Source organism: Thermobia domestica, chromosome 1 (assembly GCF_964235325.1).
Source record: "Thermobia domestica chromosome 1, izTheDome1.hap1.1, whole genome shotgun sequence".
NCBI classification, from domain to species: Eukaryota; Metazoa; Arthropoda; class Insecta; order Zygentoma; family Lepismatidae; genus Thermobia; species Thermobia domestica.
The window spans coordinates 292693696-292706497 of NC_137454.1; the positions used below are offsets into that span (position 1 = coordinate 292693696).

At 31.1% G+C, this 12802-nt stretch overlaps 1 protein-coding gene across 3 annotated transcripts in view; it reads right to left on the reverse strand.

The window, feature by feature from the left end:
- The window catches only part of sv (paired box protein shaven), a 390766-nt gene that overhangs the window by 312535 nt on the left and 65429 nt on the right, over positions 1-12802 (reverse strand). For 2 of the 3 annotated variants that reach the window (XM_081726726.1, XM_081726727.1), the window contains exon 3: positions 3253-3282. The exons of the other annotated variant lie outside the window; for it this stretch is intronic. In XM_081726726.1, coding sequence (XP_081582852.1) covers positions 3253-3282 — 30 coding nt within the window. The remainder of the gene's footprint in view (positions 1-3252; positions 3283-12802) is intronic. 3 annotated transcript variants of the gene reach the window in all.

Genomic DNA, 12802 nt, shown 5'->3' on the forward strand with positions numbered 1-12802 from the left:
AATATCCATGTTTCTGCTTTGTTCAATACAATACTAGATACGAACCATTCCACATTTTTTTCTTAATTCTTTGTTCACGAACCTACCAAATATACTTGATGGAAGCCATATAATATGACTTGTATTATTATTATTATTATTATTATTATTATTATTATTATTATTATTATTATTATTATTATTATTATTATTATTATTATTATTATTATTATTATTATTATCTTAACGATTTGAGTTACATTTTATAGATCCTTTCTATAAAGAAGAAAGTGTGTGTTTAGAATTCTGGCTATATTTTAATTCATATTTCTGGCTTATTTTTAGGTAATCTTTGCTTAAACCTTGTCATAAAACTATTGTTAAAATAAGCTTCTCACTAAAACTGAACTAAAAAACATCATTTTAAACATTTTTCAAAATTAAATGATAACTTTATTCAATCTTTGTTTTGATATGAATAAAGATATGAATAATGATATAGTATGAATAAAATATGGCTTCCATCTGCAGGGATGAAAAATCTATTGATATTTTATGGAACCACATGTTTAAGTGTTTTCAAATAAGACGTTTCATTAGTAACTCAGCTAATGTTATAAGCTATCTCACATGACAAATTTGGACAGTTAGCAAAGACGAAAAATAACTTCAAGTTATGCTGAAGCCAGGACTACATGTAAAGTTGGTAGCGTATGGATAAAAGATATTCATTCTCATCTCCAGGTTCATTCACTTTAAGACTGATAGTAATTATTCAAATTTATCAGGAATATTCAAATATGTAATGTGCTCAATTGCAGATGAATAGTATTCAATTAATAGGAGATTCCTTTTATGAAGTCTGGTTGAGAAGGATATGAGGTCTCCATATCGTATTGGAGAATTGTTTTTTGAGGGCAAATTATATCAGCAAATGACACTTTAGAGATTTGTTATAATTTTCTCTCCCGTTATTTTCATTTTAAGTGTAGTTGAAAATTCTAACGACAGACCAAAGTTAGATCCAGAATAAGTTAACATTTACGTTTAATACAAGGAATTTTAATAGAACAGTATTTTTTTCAATGCTATGGAACTTTATTTTTAAAAATTCCAATATATGCTACTAAAATGCAATGAATAACAATTGGATAATGAAGCGTAAATATTGTACGTAAATATTGAACGTAAAATTGTTTTAACAATCACTCTTGTACCAATGTTCTTCCGTTATCTTGAATTGTTTTTGAATGTGTTTACTAGATTGAAATTATATGCTGTTATTTATATCCGTAAATCTTATCTAAAAAAGTTGGAATGGACATATATAACAACTTGAGCAACTGACGCCTCGCCTGTTTTATTTGAATATATGTGTTTTTTTTTTAACGTCAGATTCAAAGAGAAGTGACTTCCAATAAAATGGCGGGAGGAGGAAACAATTGAAGAACATGAAGCGGACAGGAAATGTGTTATCAAGGGCGACAGGAAGCCGAATGTTTGTGTGTATGTGTACGTATGTTGAGAGAGAGAAAGAGAGAGCAATCACTTGTGTATGTGGATTATTGTAAATGTTGTGGAGGCATCAGTTGGGTTTGAGGGAAAATCAACTCCGTAAAAGAGTATCTAGTCATTGTGTGATTTATCGTCACAATGAATTTAGAAGATTCGTTGAATCTGCATGAAACTAACTTCTGAAGTATTATACATAACAGTAGTTAATCGGAGATAAAATACATAGTAAGATGTAATATAATAAAATGTTATGAAAATTGAAGTTTCAGTTTAAACAATAGATAGTGAATTAATATCCTTCCTTGAGTGTAAATAATTACCAAGCCTAACATTCAATTAAAATAGATGTTTATTTAACTACATTCTTAGATTGTAATGTAAATTACTATATTTATACGCTGAAAAATCTTTTAAATATACGAAATTAAGAGATTTATATAATCTGAATACATTTGGCACTGTACAAACCTCATTTCAACATTGTTCAAAAGCTAAAAATTGAATGAATGTATAAAGAGATAAAACTTTAAATGAATCGACAATGAATATGATCACTACAACATACATGGTATTAACGAGATGGTTTTAACAGGCTATAATTATATGTACATTCATTTACTTCAAATTTATGATCTTTCAGTTAAGAAAATCTAAGTGTTGTGTTCAGTTATAATACGTAGTTAAGTTAACTGTTGATATTTATAACTGTCGAAATTGACTTAGTTGATAGAAATGACCATCCAACTTTGTTTTGAACGATTTATTTTTTTTATCTCTGGACATTTTAATATCACAAATACGAGGGAGTACAAAAACTTTATCTAGTTATTGTTTTGTTATAAGCAGTGGCGTATTTAGGGGGGGGGGGCTTCCGGGCTTAAGCCCCCCCCGAAATCTTACTTACTATAGTAAAGTATATGAAATATCTTGCAGAATTTTCACATTTTCAGGCAAAGCCCCCCCCAAAGTTAGCCAAGCCCCCCCCGAAACAAAATCGTAAATACGCCACTGGTTATAAGTATAAAAATGGTTAAGAAGTCGTGTAAAAGAAAATACGTAAGATAACAAAATATTTGCAGACTGAATAATTTTTAAATCTCTACGAAATATTACCAAATCGTTTTATTTACATAGATGGATATTCCTGTAATTCTTAATATCACTCGATATGATTATGGTACTTCGTTTCATTGGAAATATATTAAAGATAAAAATTGTGTAGTTGTAATTTTGGAGAGCATGTTGCCAACAGTTGAAATAATTTCTTTCTAAAGCAGAAAATTAATATAATGAATTTGATGATGTTTAAGTATTTTATGTGTCACAAGAAATTACAAGCAACCTTTTTAAGAAAATTTTTAGTATGCATAAAACTTTGTATTTCCCTAAACTTATATGGAGAGCTATTGAGTACCAATACTTTATTAAATACTGTAACAAAGTGTTGACAGGAAATTCGTAAAACTAACCGATTATTACTTTTTTTTTACCAATAACGACCATGTTCTAAAGAGAAAAAAATCTACTAAGTAGACTGTAGACAGTGACAAGCCATGTTATAAATTGTAACATATTTATTTTATTTTCATAAGGTTTTTATTTCAAGTGAGACTCTTGAAATCAATGTTGTTGCTAACATTTCTTTGCATTAAAATAAACAACTGTGAACATGTAAAATGTATCTCGAATATGTGTATCTTGACAGAGAACAATGATAAATTCAAATAGGTACTATAGAAAACAAAAGTTGTCACTCACCTTCCCCTCCGAATCCGCGGTCTCGACCTTCTATAAAGGAAAAAAACAGAAAGAAATCACGTGGCGGAATGCGAATGTTGCTTTCTGTTGGTTATGTTGTTAATTTAGTGTTAGTGAATTCTTGTAAGCTTTTGGTTTTCTATGTACAATATATAAAATAAATGTTGAATGTTTTCCAATAGGACGTAGTAGAAGCCACTGTTTCATTGATAAACTGCAGATACTTCAATGAGTTTTGATGGAAAACATTCAACCTAATTCTTTAGATATTGCTTTTAAGATATAATAATTTAAATTTTAATATAAAAAAAAGTTAGTTCTAGTTAGTAGTAGGGAACTTCTAGCCCCAGAAGTTAATTAATTAATACATCTCCCAATTACCTCATACACAAAATCTAGGTTATTATTATTCTTTTTACAGATGTTAATTTAGAAAATATGTTCAAAAATTTACAAGTAAGCCTATAAAACATATTTTTGTTAAGACTCTGAACTATATAATAAATAATATTGCAGCTATATTACTTTACTTTTCCCTTCATTCCTTATAAGATTGATGGGTACTTTACATAACACTAAAATAAGCGCCCATCAAAGAATAGTTGAAGTTTTGTTTATTGTGGAATGTGTTTAATATTTATTGTCATTGTAAAATTTGTTTTAATTTATTGTTTGTATGCAAATAATTTTGATATTCAAATTTGTTTAAAAAATATGTATTTTACTCCACTTTGTCTCATTATGATAGAAAATATGTATGTGTAAGGTTTAATGTGATCTTTAACTAAATTCAACTTCTTCCTAAGTTAATTTAAGTCTAATTGATAAGTATATGGACCAGGTATTGTAAAACTGAATCATATACTTGAATCAGAAGATTGAGTTGTAATGTCTTTTTCCTTATGGCAGTTGTGTGAGAAATATTTTCTTTCTATATTGTTATTTAAGAAACTTTTCAAATTATAAAATTCAAGAAGAATGAATACATTCATATATAGGGTGAGTCATATTGATGGGACATATTTTATTTTGAATACTACGAGCAATAACAGTCATGTATATTTTTCGTATAGCTTAACAGGAAGTGTAAGTGTGGGAGTTATTGATACATGTTTCTTTCACTGTTTCCGGGAATCTTCTTGATGTGGACCGCCGTTGAAATTTCGTTCGTCGTGGAGGCGTTCTTTAATAATGGAAGCTCCATCAGCACAGCACAATGGAATTTTAAACATTTTAAGGAACGGGTAGCACCATCCCAAAAGATCATATTGCGTGCTGATCACAACTTTAGTGAGACCACAAACGCGAACAAAAAACGGACACCTGGGAGACCTTGTTCGTCACGTAGTGCAATAACCCTTCGACGACACTTCTTGGGACGCCTCATCTCCAGATTCGGCGATATCCATTGGCTACTCAGATCCTGAATTTAACTCCACTAGATTATATCCTACAGGGTTATCCGAAGAAGAAGGTGTCCATCAAAAACACACTGCCTTCAATGAACTGAAGGACAGCATCTGAAGGGAGATACCAACCATCCCAGCCAAAAACCTTGTCAATTATGCTGGACATGATTGTTAGGGCTGAAGAATGTTCTTGTCATGTGGTATCCATCTAGGGGATGTAATCTTCAAACACTGAACACAGTGCAAAGCTCTCATCCTTTGGCAATGTGTTCCACATGGTTGATAATAAATGTTGTGTTTACCATGCTTCACATATATATTTTAAATGTGTCTCACTAATATGGTCTACCCTGTACATTACAAGCAACTGCGTGTCAAAATTTGTTAACCTTCTTTCTTTTAAAAAACTTTATTAAGTTCTGATATTTATTTGCTATGCATAATTATATTATTATTTTTTTAAAAAAATCTATTCTTTATGCGTGTACTTATACGTCCTTGTACATTGAAAGTTCTAGTGGATATAACGTTCCATTTATATAGTTACCAAAAACGCGAATTTTGAATGATTGTTAACACATCCTCACACACATTCAAAATTATTAGGAATTTTGTAAATTGTATTCAGGTCTCTCATCCTTCGTCTTCCATTTTACGCGTGAACGAAAATCGAAAACTCTGGCATTATTGAAACTGATTCTTAACGATTTTGTTCAAACTTTCTAGACTAGTATGTCACAATGGTTCCAAACCATGCAGCGTCCATTATTTGCCATGGGAGAAAAGTTTACTTAATTCATACAATATTGAGCGTATCTCATGCACAATTAAACTGATCTTACGCAAAACGATTTCATTATATATATATAATTTGATCACCTTTCCAACATGGCTGTACACATGTAAATCTTCATTCTATTACAACTTCATAAGTTGGCCACTTGTACAAGTTGGTATTGTCTGTGTAAGCAAGTCTTGGTAACTCATACATTTCATTGTAGTTGAACAATGAATGAAACTCAGAAATTGTAGTTTTGGGCTACAAGTTGTACCTTTTATTTTCCAATAAATGGTCAATTAATATCTTACATAAGAATCAGTATTCAGTGTAGAATCCCATAGTTCCAGGATTTTTATTAACTTTGGAAGTAAGAACACGATTCAGACATTTGCTATGTAACTGATGTTTTCCAACTGTACTTATCGGGACTTATCTTTATTCCTTGCATTGTAGCATCTCAGATCTCTTTTGAACTTACAAAAGGATGACTTTTGAGTCGGCACCACCTTATTTTTTTTATTTTTTCTTATCTTTTGTTTTTGTGTGTGACAATTTTTGACAAAATTCCGTCACATTTTCTGTCACGCATGGATACGTCGTCACACGTCCATCCAGCTAGTTTTTCTTTCTTGTTTTCGTTTATTATTTTCTTTGTGTTTAATACCAAAAGTAACATGATGTTACAAAAATCACGTCTCCTTTGAACTCACGAGTTTTTGTGTATGACACTGAAGTCTCCTTCTTCTGTTTGTAGCCAATGCCGCGAAGTAAGCGGAAGGTTTTCTTAGGAACTGAACTAGGGATGAAAGAAAAAATGACGCAAGCTTTTAAGGGAAACGGAAAGAAAAAGGGAATAGTTAAAAGAATAACAGATTGGTGGTATTGAAAGTCATGTTTATATTAACACGTATTTTATTTCTTGTTTACATTTGGTTCATTACTGTAAATTATAATGCAGTATTACTTTTGTTAAAGTGACAAAAATTATGCATGGAAACTAAATGTAAAATTCTTCGGACGATAACAGAGGTTAGATATATCAGATTATAAATTCTATATTTGTTATTTTAATGACAATATCCATTATGGCTTCCAATATTTCTAGTTTTTCCTAGAATATTGAATAGGAAATATTTTTAAATAAAAAGTTCTAAGTATCTTCCTAGAATAATATTCTCTAAAGCGATTTTTACTAGTATTTACTGAATACAATCACAACATACACACTTTATATATATATACTCTTCTTGTTCACCTCAACCATAGGTTGGTGGGCAACATGGAAATTTTGAAACTTTTCTCTCGCCTGGGATAACTGTTTTATACTTTGAAACGCCTCTTCTTCGTAACTGTATCTAGATATTCTATCCTTGGTCTTGGTATATATATATATGTGTGTGTGTGTAATTGTGTACGTTGTGAAACTGACTATATGTATATATATATATATATATATATATATATATATATATATATATATATATATATATATATATATAGTATCCAGTATACTTACAAAATTACTAGGACATTAATATCTATGTGAGTAAATATTTTATATTCTATGCATGTACGCAAATACTGTATGAACAATGTTTTAATCAGTATTGACTTTTTATATTTTTTGTATAACACTACACGTGGATTCAATTATTTTCCTAGCACAAAATACTAAAATATGTTCAAGCAACTATTACCTAATGTGCTAGAAAAGTAATCGAAACGAAATATATTATTAATATAATAGAAAAAATCCGTTATTCGGACAGCGGTATATTGTATAAAACATACGGAATCCTAATGTTTACTACGGAAATCTGTATGAAGGACATATTATCCATATATGCCCTTTTTCCGCTTAGATTAGATCATGCCTCTGCATGATGTCTGACATCTAACAGTCTTCCGTATATTACATAGTATACGCATGTTACATATGTCCATCTGTAGGTAAGATTTTGACCGCCTGTCCTAACAGTTCTTTTTTTCGTACAGAAAGTTCGTTTATTCGGACACTTATACGGAAAGTACGAATAAAACATAAGTTACATACGTTAAGTTCAAAATCCTAAGTTTTTACGTATGCCAGATACGTTTTTTTTTCTCAATGTAAAATATCTGTCTTTAGATTGATCTATTGTGCCCTTAGAAAAAAGAAAAATAACTCTACAGACCCAATATTATGAAAAATGTTTATCGCCCAAGTAAAATTGGAGCTCCTTGTCCATAATAACTGTTTCCATTCCTTCTCCCTTTGACGTACTACTCGCAATACAAAAACACAATTTCGAAAGTAGTTGATTGCTTGGTATTGAAAAACTTCAAGCAACAAAGAAAAGTATTTATTGAATAACTTGATTGATTGAATCTTAAAAGTTATAAACACTATAGTCTTTACCATAAGACTTTTCTTCTACCATATTTCATTGTACATTCCAAAAACTCGCTACTCCTCTCTCTTTGGAAACAAACATAAACACAACGCGCCAATGAACTAAGACTAAAAGGTGAAAAACCCGCTTCTAAAGTGTGTATCCCTGTTGTTCTTATCATTACAAAAAGGCGGCATTAAGAAGAAAAAGAATTAACTGTAGATTCACAAGGTCTTTTTAACATTAGTTTATGTCAAGGATAGCATTCGTCATATGGTGTTGTAGTATATACAAGTACTGAATGTACATATGTTCACTAGCAAAGAATTCTTCAGCGGATAAGAAACCATTTTTCTCTTCAATAAATATTGTTTATTTTTGCTTTTTTCATACCCCCATTCCTATATATATTATTCAAGTAACTTTTGTGGAAATAGAAAAAAAAAAAGAAAGTTGGTGTTATCAAGTTTCTCGGTACTTGATTTCAGTGTCGTGTTAACAACATGAAGACAAGGAAGTTTTAAGTCTAAGCATAGAATTCAAAGCCAGTGTCAATGGTCGTTATTGGTTGGCGGGAAACACCTGTTACAATGCTTTTGGTACGTTGACAGAAGTGTTTTTTTTTCTCTTTACGATATACAAGTATAAACAAGATCGAACACATAGATATGAAGACACCTATCAACGTGTTTTATATATTCCATAGTAGTTCCGGTTTCAATATTCATGGGGAGATCAACAACAGCTTGTCAACTTGACTAGAACGAATATAATGTTGCTTCCTCCTAAAAATTCGAAACAATTGCGACGAAGATTGTGTAACTCAGAACAAAATCTCATCATACATGTCAATTCAACACTTTCAATTAATATGAACAAAATCATACGTTGGTATTATTTTTTTCTGTTTTCCATCCGGTATCCAACCTGTTTGACTCATGTATTTATTAGAAGGCGGGGTCACAATATATTCAATCATATTGACAGAGAACATTGATTGGAATTGGCCTCAAGAAATAAAGAAATCTCGCATTTCAAATTATTTTTTAAGCATTTAAATCTGATTGTATGAGTCAATGTATGTATCCCACTTTCTGTGTTACTTATGTAATAAAATTAATTCCAGGTTCACCTATTAAAAAAAAAAAAAACTTTCAATTGCCTAAGAAATCAAGATACATCAGAAGATGTTAGAGTATATATATATATATATATATATATATATATATATATATATATATATATATATATATATATATATATATATAAAAGTTGAATCTGTTTGTTAGCAGCTCTTTTGTTGAGTCAAGAAATCGAATCGAATTGATTTAATTGTTTGGTTCTGAATTTACTTGTAGATAAGGTTCTTTACTATGTCCTTAATTTCTTGTGAATAACACACTGACAATGAAGAAAAATAGAAAATTCAGTTTTGTTTGCCTTGTTTAATGTAATTTTTCTAACACCGAGGTTGCATAAGATATAGACTTACATGTTAACGTGTAGCTTATCCCGATCCACATACACTTCCACCAGGAACTAAATTAGAATTCATTGTGCAAAAAGAGAGCACGTTAACCATTTAGACATGTAAAGATTACTCGGAAATGTAGATAATAAACTATCTAGAATCTTCGAAATAGATAGAATAACTTTAACAGATAGTTTCTTTTACGAGAAATCTATTGGGGAAATTGTGTAAGATCATGGTCGTCGGGTCTCAAATTTGACTATACGTAAGATCCTGGAAGAAGTACAGGTTCATTTAATTATTTCTATAAGTGTCGTCATTTAATTTTTATACTTTCCAAAATTGTCATATTGTAAATAATAACATCGTTATTTACAGAAACCTAGAAAAAGGAGTTCGGAAAATAAAGAGAAATCCATGCCATTGTGAGCTGAATACAATTGGAACTCATTACTTTAGCATAAACGTTGTTGCTTTCAACTAAATAGAAAGTGATATGCTTTCAACTAATAATAATTGCTTATTTTCACTGAAATATAATACAGAGTAGCAAATAATATTTCTGCAAGTAGTATATGATTTCACAATATATTTTGAGGTGTACTAGAACCTACACTATTTACAACAACTAATTAGTATTCCGATTTTGTTGTAAATAAAAGTTACTAAGGTAGGGTAATGATAAGATCAGAGACTAAGCTCCTTACTGAAGTTTTGTTTTTTCCATATTATATTACCCGAACATACTGTACTACTACTTTCAAAAAAGAAAATATTATTTTTTTAAAAACAAATTCCTTGTTCTGGAATGCAGGAGCGTTGTCTCAGGTTTAGGTTGGAGGGGAGTGGTTTGGGGATTGGAGAATATTCCAGCAATGTACTGTAAGTAAAGCTTAACGTTTTTCTTTAGTGGGTTTCAAATTCAAGGAGGAGTAATTGACACCATAGGGAGAAGTACAGTTATTCTACAAACTTACAATAAACTTAACCATATATTTAAACATTATGCGAAAACATAAATATTTTATTGTGTTTGCCGTTAGGAAAATTTCATATTTATGATTTGTGAACGAAGGAGATCAATGATAAGAGTAGAACCAAGGGTTCGAACCAGAGTCACTTCATATTCAGAGAAGTGAGTGTTTTGTGTGTTTGAAACGGATATGATTGGAAGGCAGCACACTAATGTAAAATCCTTGTTAATTAAATATACAAGTTTCTTAATTAAGTAATCTTTAATTAAACAAGGAATACTTGTGGTACCATAAGAGCCCATCTTCATGTTCAATAGATACTCTTATAACAAACAAGGATTTCCCAGTTCCTGGTACGTACTATATATACAAAGTTTGTTAACAATACTTGTCTTATTTCTTGGAAGTAGTTTTATCTCTTGATAAGCTTCACTTTCACTAAAAAAAGAAAGAAAAGAATAAAACAGAAGAGAGTTTTTCTTTTACTTCGTACCATTGCTATTGTGTTTTGTCTGTTTTTTTTCTTTCTTTTACAATCACCAAGGAATGGAGGCACGAAGTGTTTGGTGATGGTGGCTATAATAGTAGTAGTAAAAATGAATGGTGTATGTTGACGGCTTCTGCACTGTTGTGGGCAAAGTTCAAAGCACTTTGTTAATGCTTACCTTCCGTCTAGATATATTTTTATTACATTTTTTCAATGCACATTACTTAGGGTAACATTCTTTTATTCAACTCTAAAATATTTTTTTGTTATTATTGTTGTTTTCCTACCCTTTTGACTCTAAAGCTTACACCAAATTGTGGCAAAGTCTGTTCTCCTTTATTCATGGGTACGAACTTATTGGAAGGTAATGATCTATCTTCGAAGCTTTAAAAAAAATAGTCCATAAAAGCCAGTCATAAATATTGGCCAATGCATTTTACAAGCATCTTACAGTCTCAAATTCGTATTATTCCACTTATTATACTACCAATACCGGCTTTTTTATAATTCAAGGTTGCTTGTGCCAAACAACTAATTTTTAACATGATTTGCAACTTAACTGCATGTACTCTTATGGTGGCTTTATATTCTCTTTAATATATTCACACGATTACCGTATTTGCTCACAATGGGAAACCAAAACATCGATTATAGAGTTCTTTCCAAAGGTTTAAAGAGCTCATTTTTGTATTCATGGTATTTTATCACATATTTATCATATACTTTGCTAGTTGCTACAGTATAACTTAAGGTGTAAATGAAGAAGTGCGTATTGTTTCCATGTAACATGCATGAACATGATTATACATTTTTGTCTTGCGTTATGCTTGTTCATAACCTTCGAAGGTTAGTATATAATAGTTCATCTTTCTTTTGATCATGTTTTATAAACAAGATCGTTGTTTGTAACTATACTAACTACGTCTAAGTAAAGAGGTGTTATTATAAGTGAACGCGTAGTGAGTATAGATGAATCCTAACAATCCCTGTAAGCACATTGATGCTAACTCAAATTAAAGAGGATTACATACAAAGTAGTTTTTAGCAATAGGAAATTGATCATTAGAACGATCACAATTATTTACGAAGTATCAACTTTTTTTACCTTCCTTTTTAATACGTAACAATATTGTATTAAAAAGTAAAGAACAAAAATGTAATATGTTATATTTGCTCATTGCTTTCTTTGCGGTTTAATGTCTTTTTCCAACACCGATCTTATATGAGTTGGACCCAAAACTTAACGTGGAATCCAGCAAGAGTTTCGACTGAGTACGGAATTTTGTTCTTCCATCTAAAAGTGGGAACGCTAACCGTTTTAATAACGAGAAATACGTAAGTGACATTGCACTAATTGGCGGGTAGGTGTGTAAAGTGCGTTAAGTCAGAAGTTAGTGTTCTAGAGAAGTCACATTTGAAAGTTCAGATATAAGTCCAAAAATCCGGTTTTGGGTTCGAGTCATAAATCCAAAAAACAGTCTTATTAACATGAAGAGCTACAACAGCTAATCATTTTCCCAAAAAAACGGATTTTGCATTTATGTCTGAACTATCAATGGTAATTTCTGTAAAATATTAATTTTTGACTTAACGCACTTTACAAACCTATCCGTCAACTGTTTTCCATATAAATCAATAGGTTAAAAAATTAAAGATAGCGTAGGTACTAAAAAACAAACAAACCAGTTGGCATAACAGCCCATTTTGTGAACCTAAGCTGCTCTAGTGCCATCTGCTTGCGATCGGCTGAACTACGTCCACGGCGAGCAGTGGTCAGCATGCTGCGACTCGCTGTCCCTAACAGATGCATCAGAAGCTTTCTAGACCTAGTGGCCATTACGTCTGGTTTTCAAATGACTTTCCAGTTTACCTCACCACGCTGGGTGGACGCCGAAAATTGGCAAGCACCGGCCGTGGCGTAGGTACTCAACGTTATTAATTGTATCCAATCTTGTTCTTTTCTCACCCATTATACTAGCACTTCCTCATTAGTTGTCTGCTTGATCAAGCAAATTTTGTCCAGTCTTCTCCCCACTTATATTTCAAAAGGCTATTC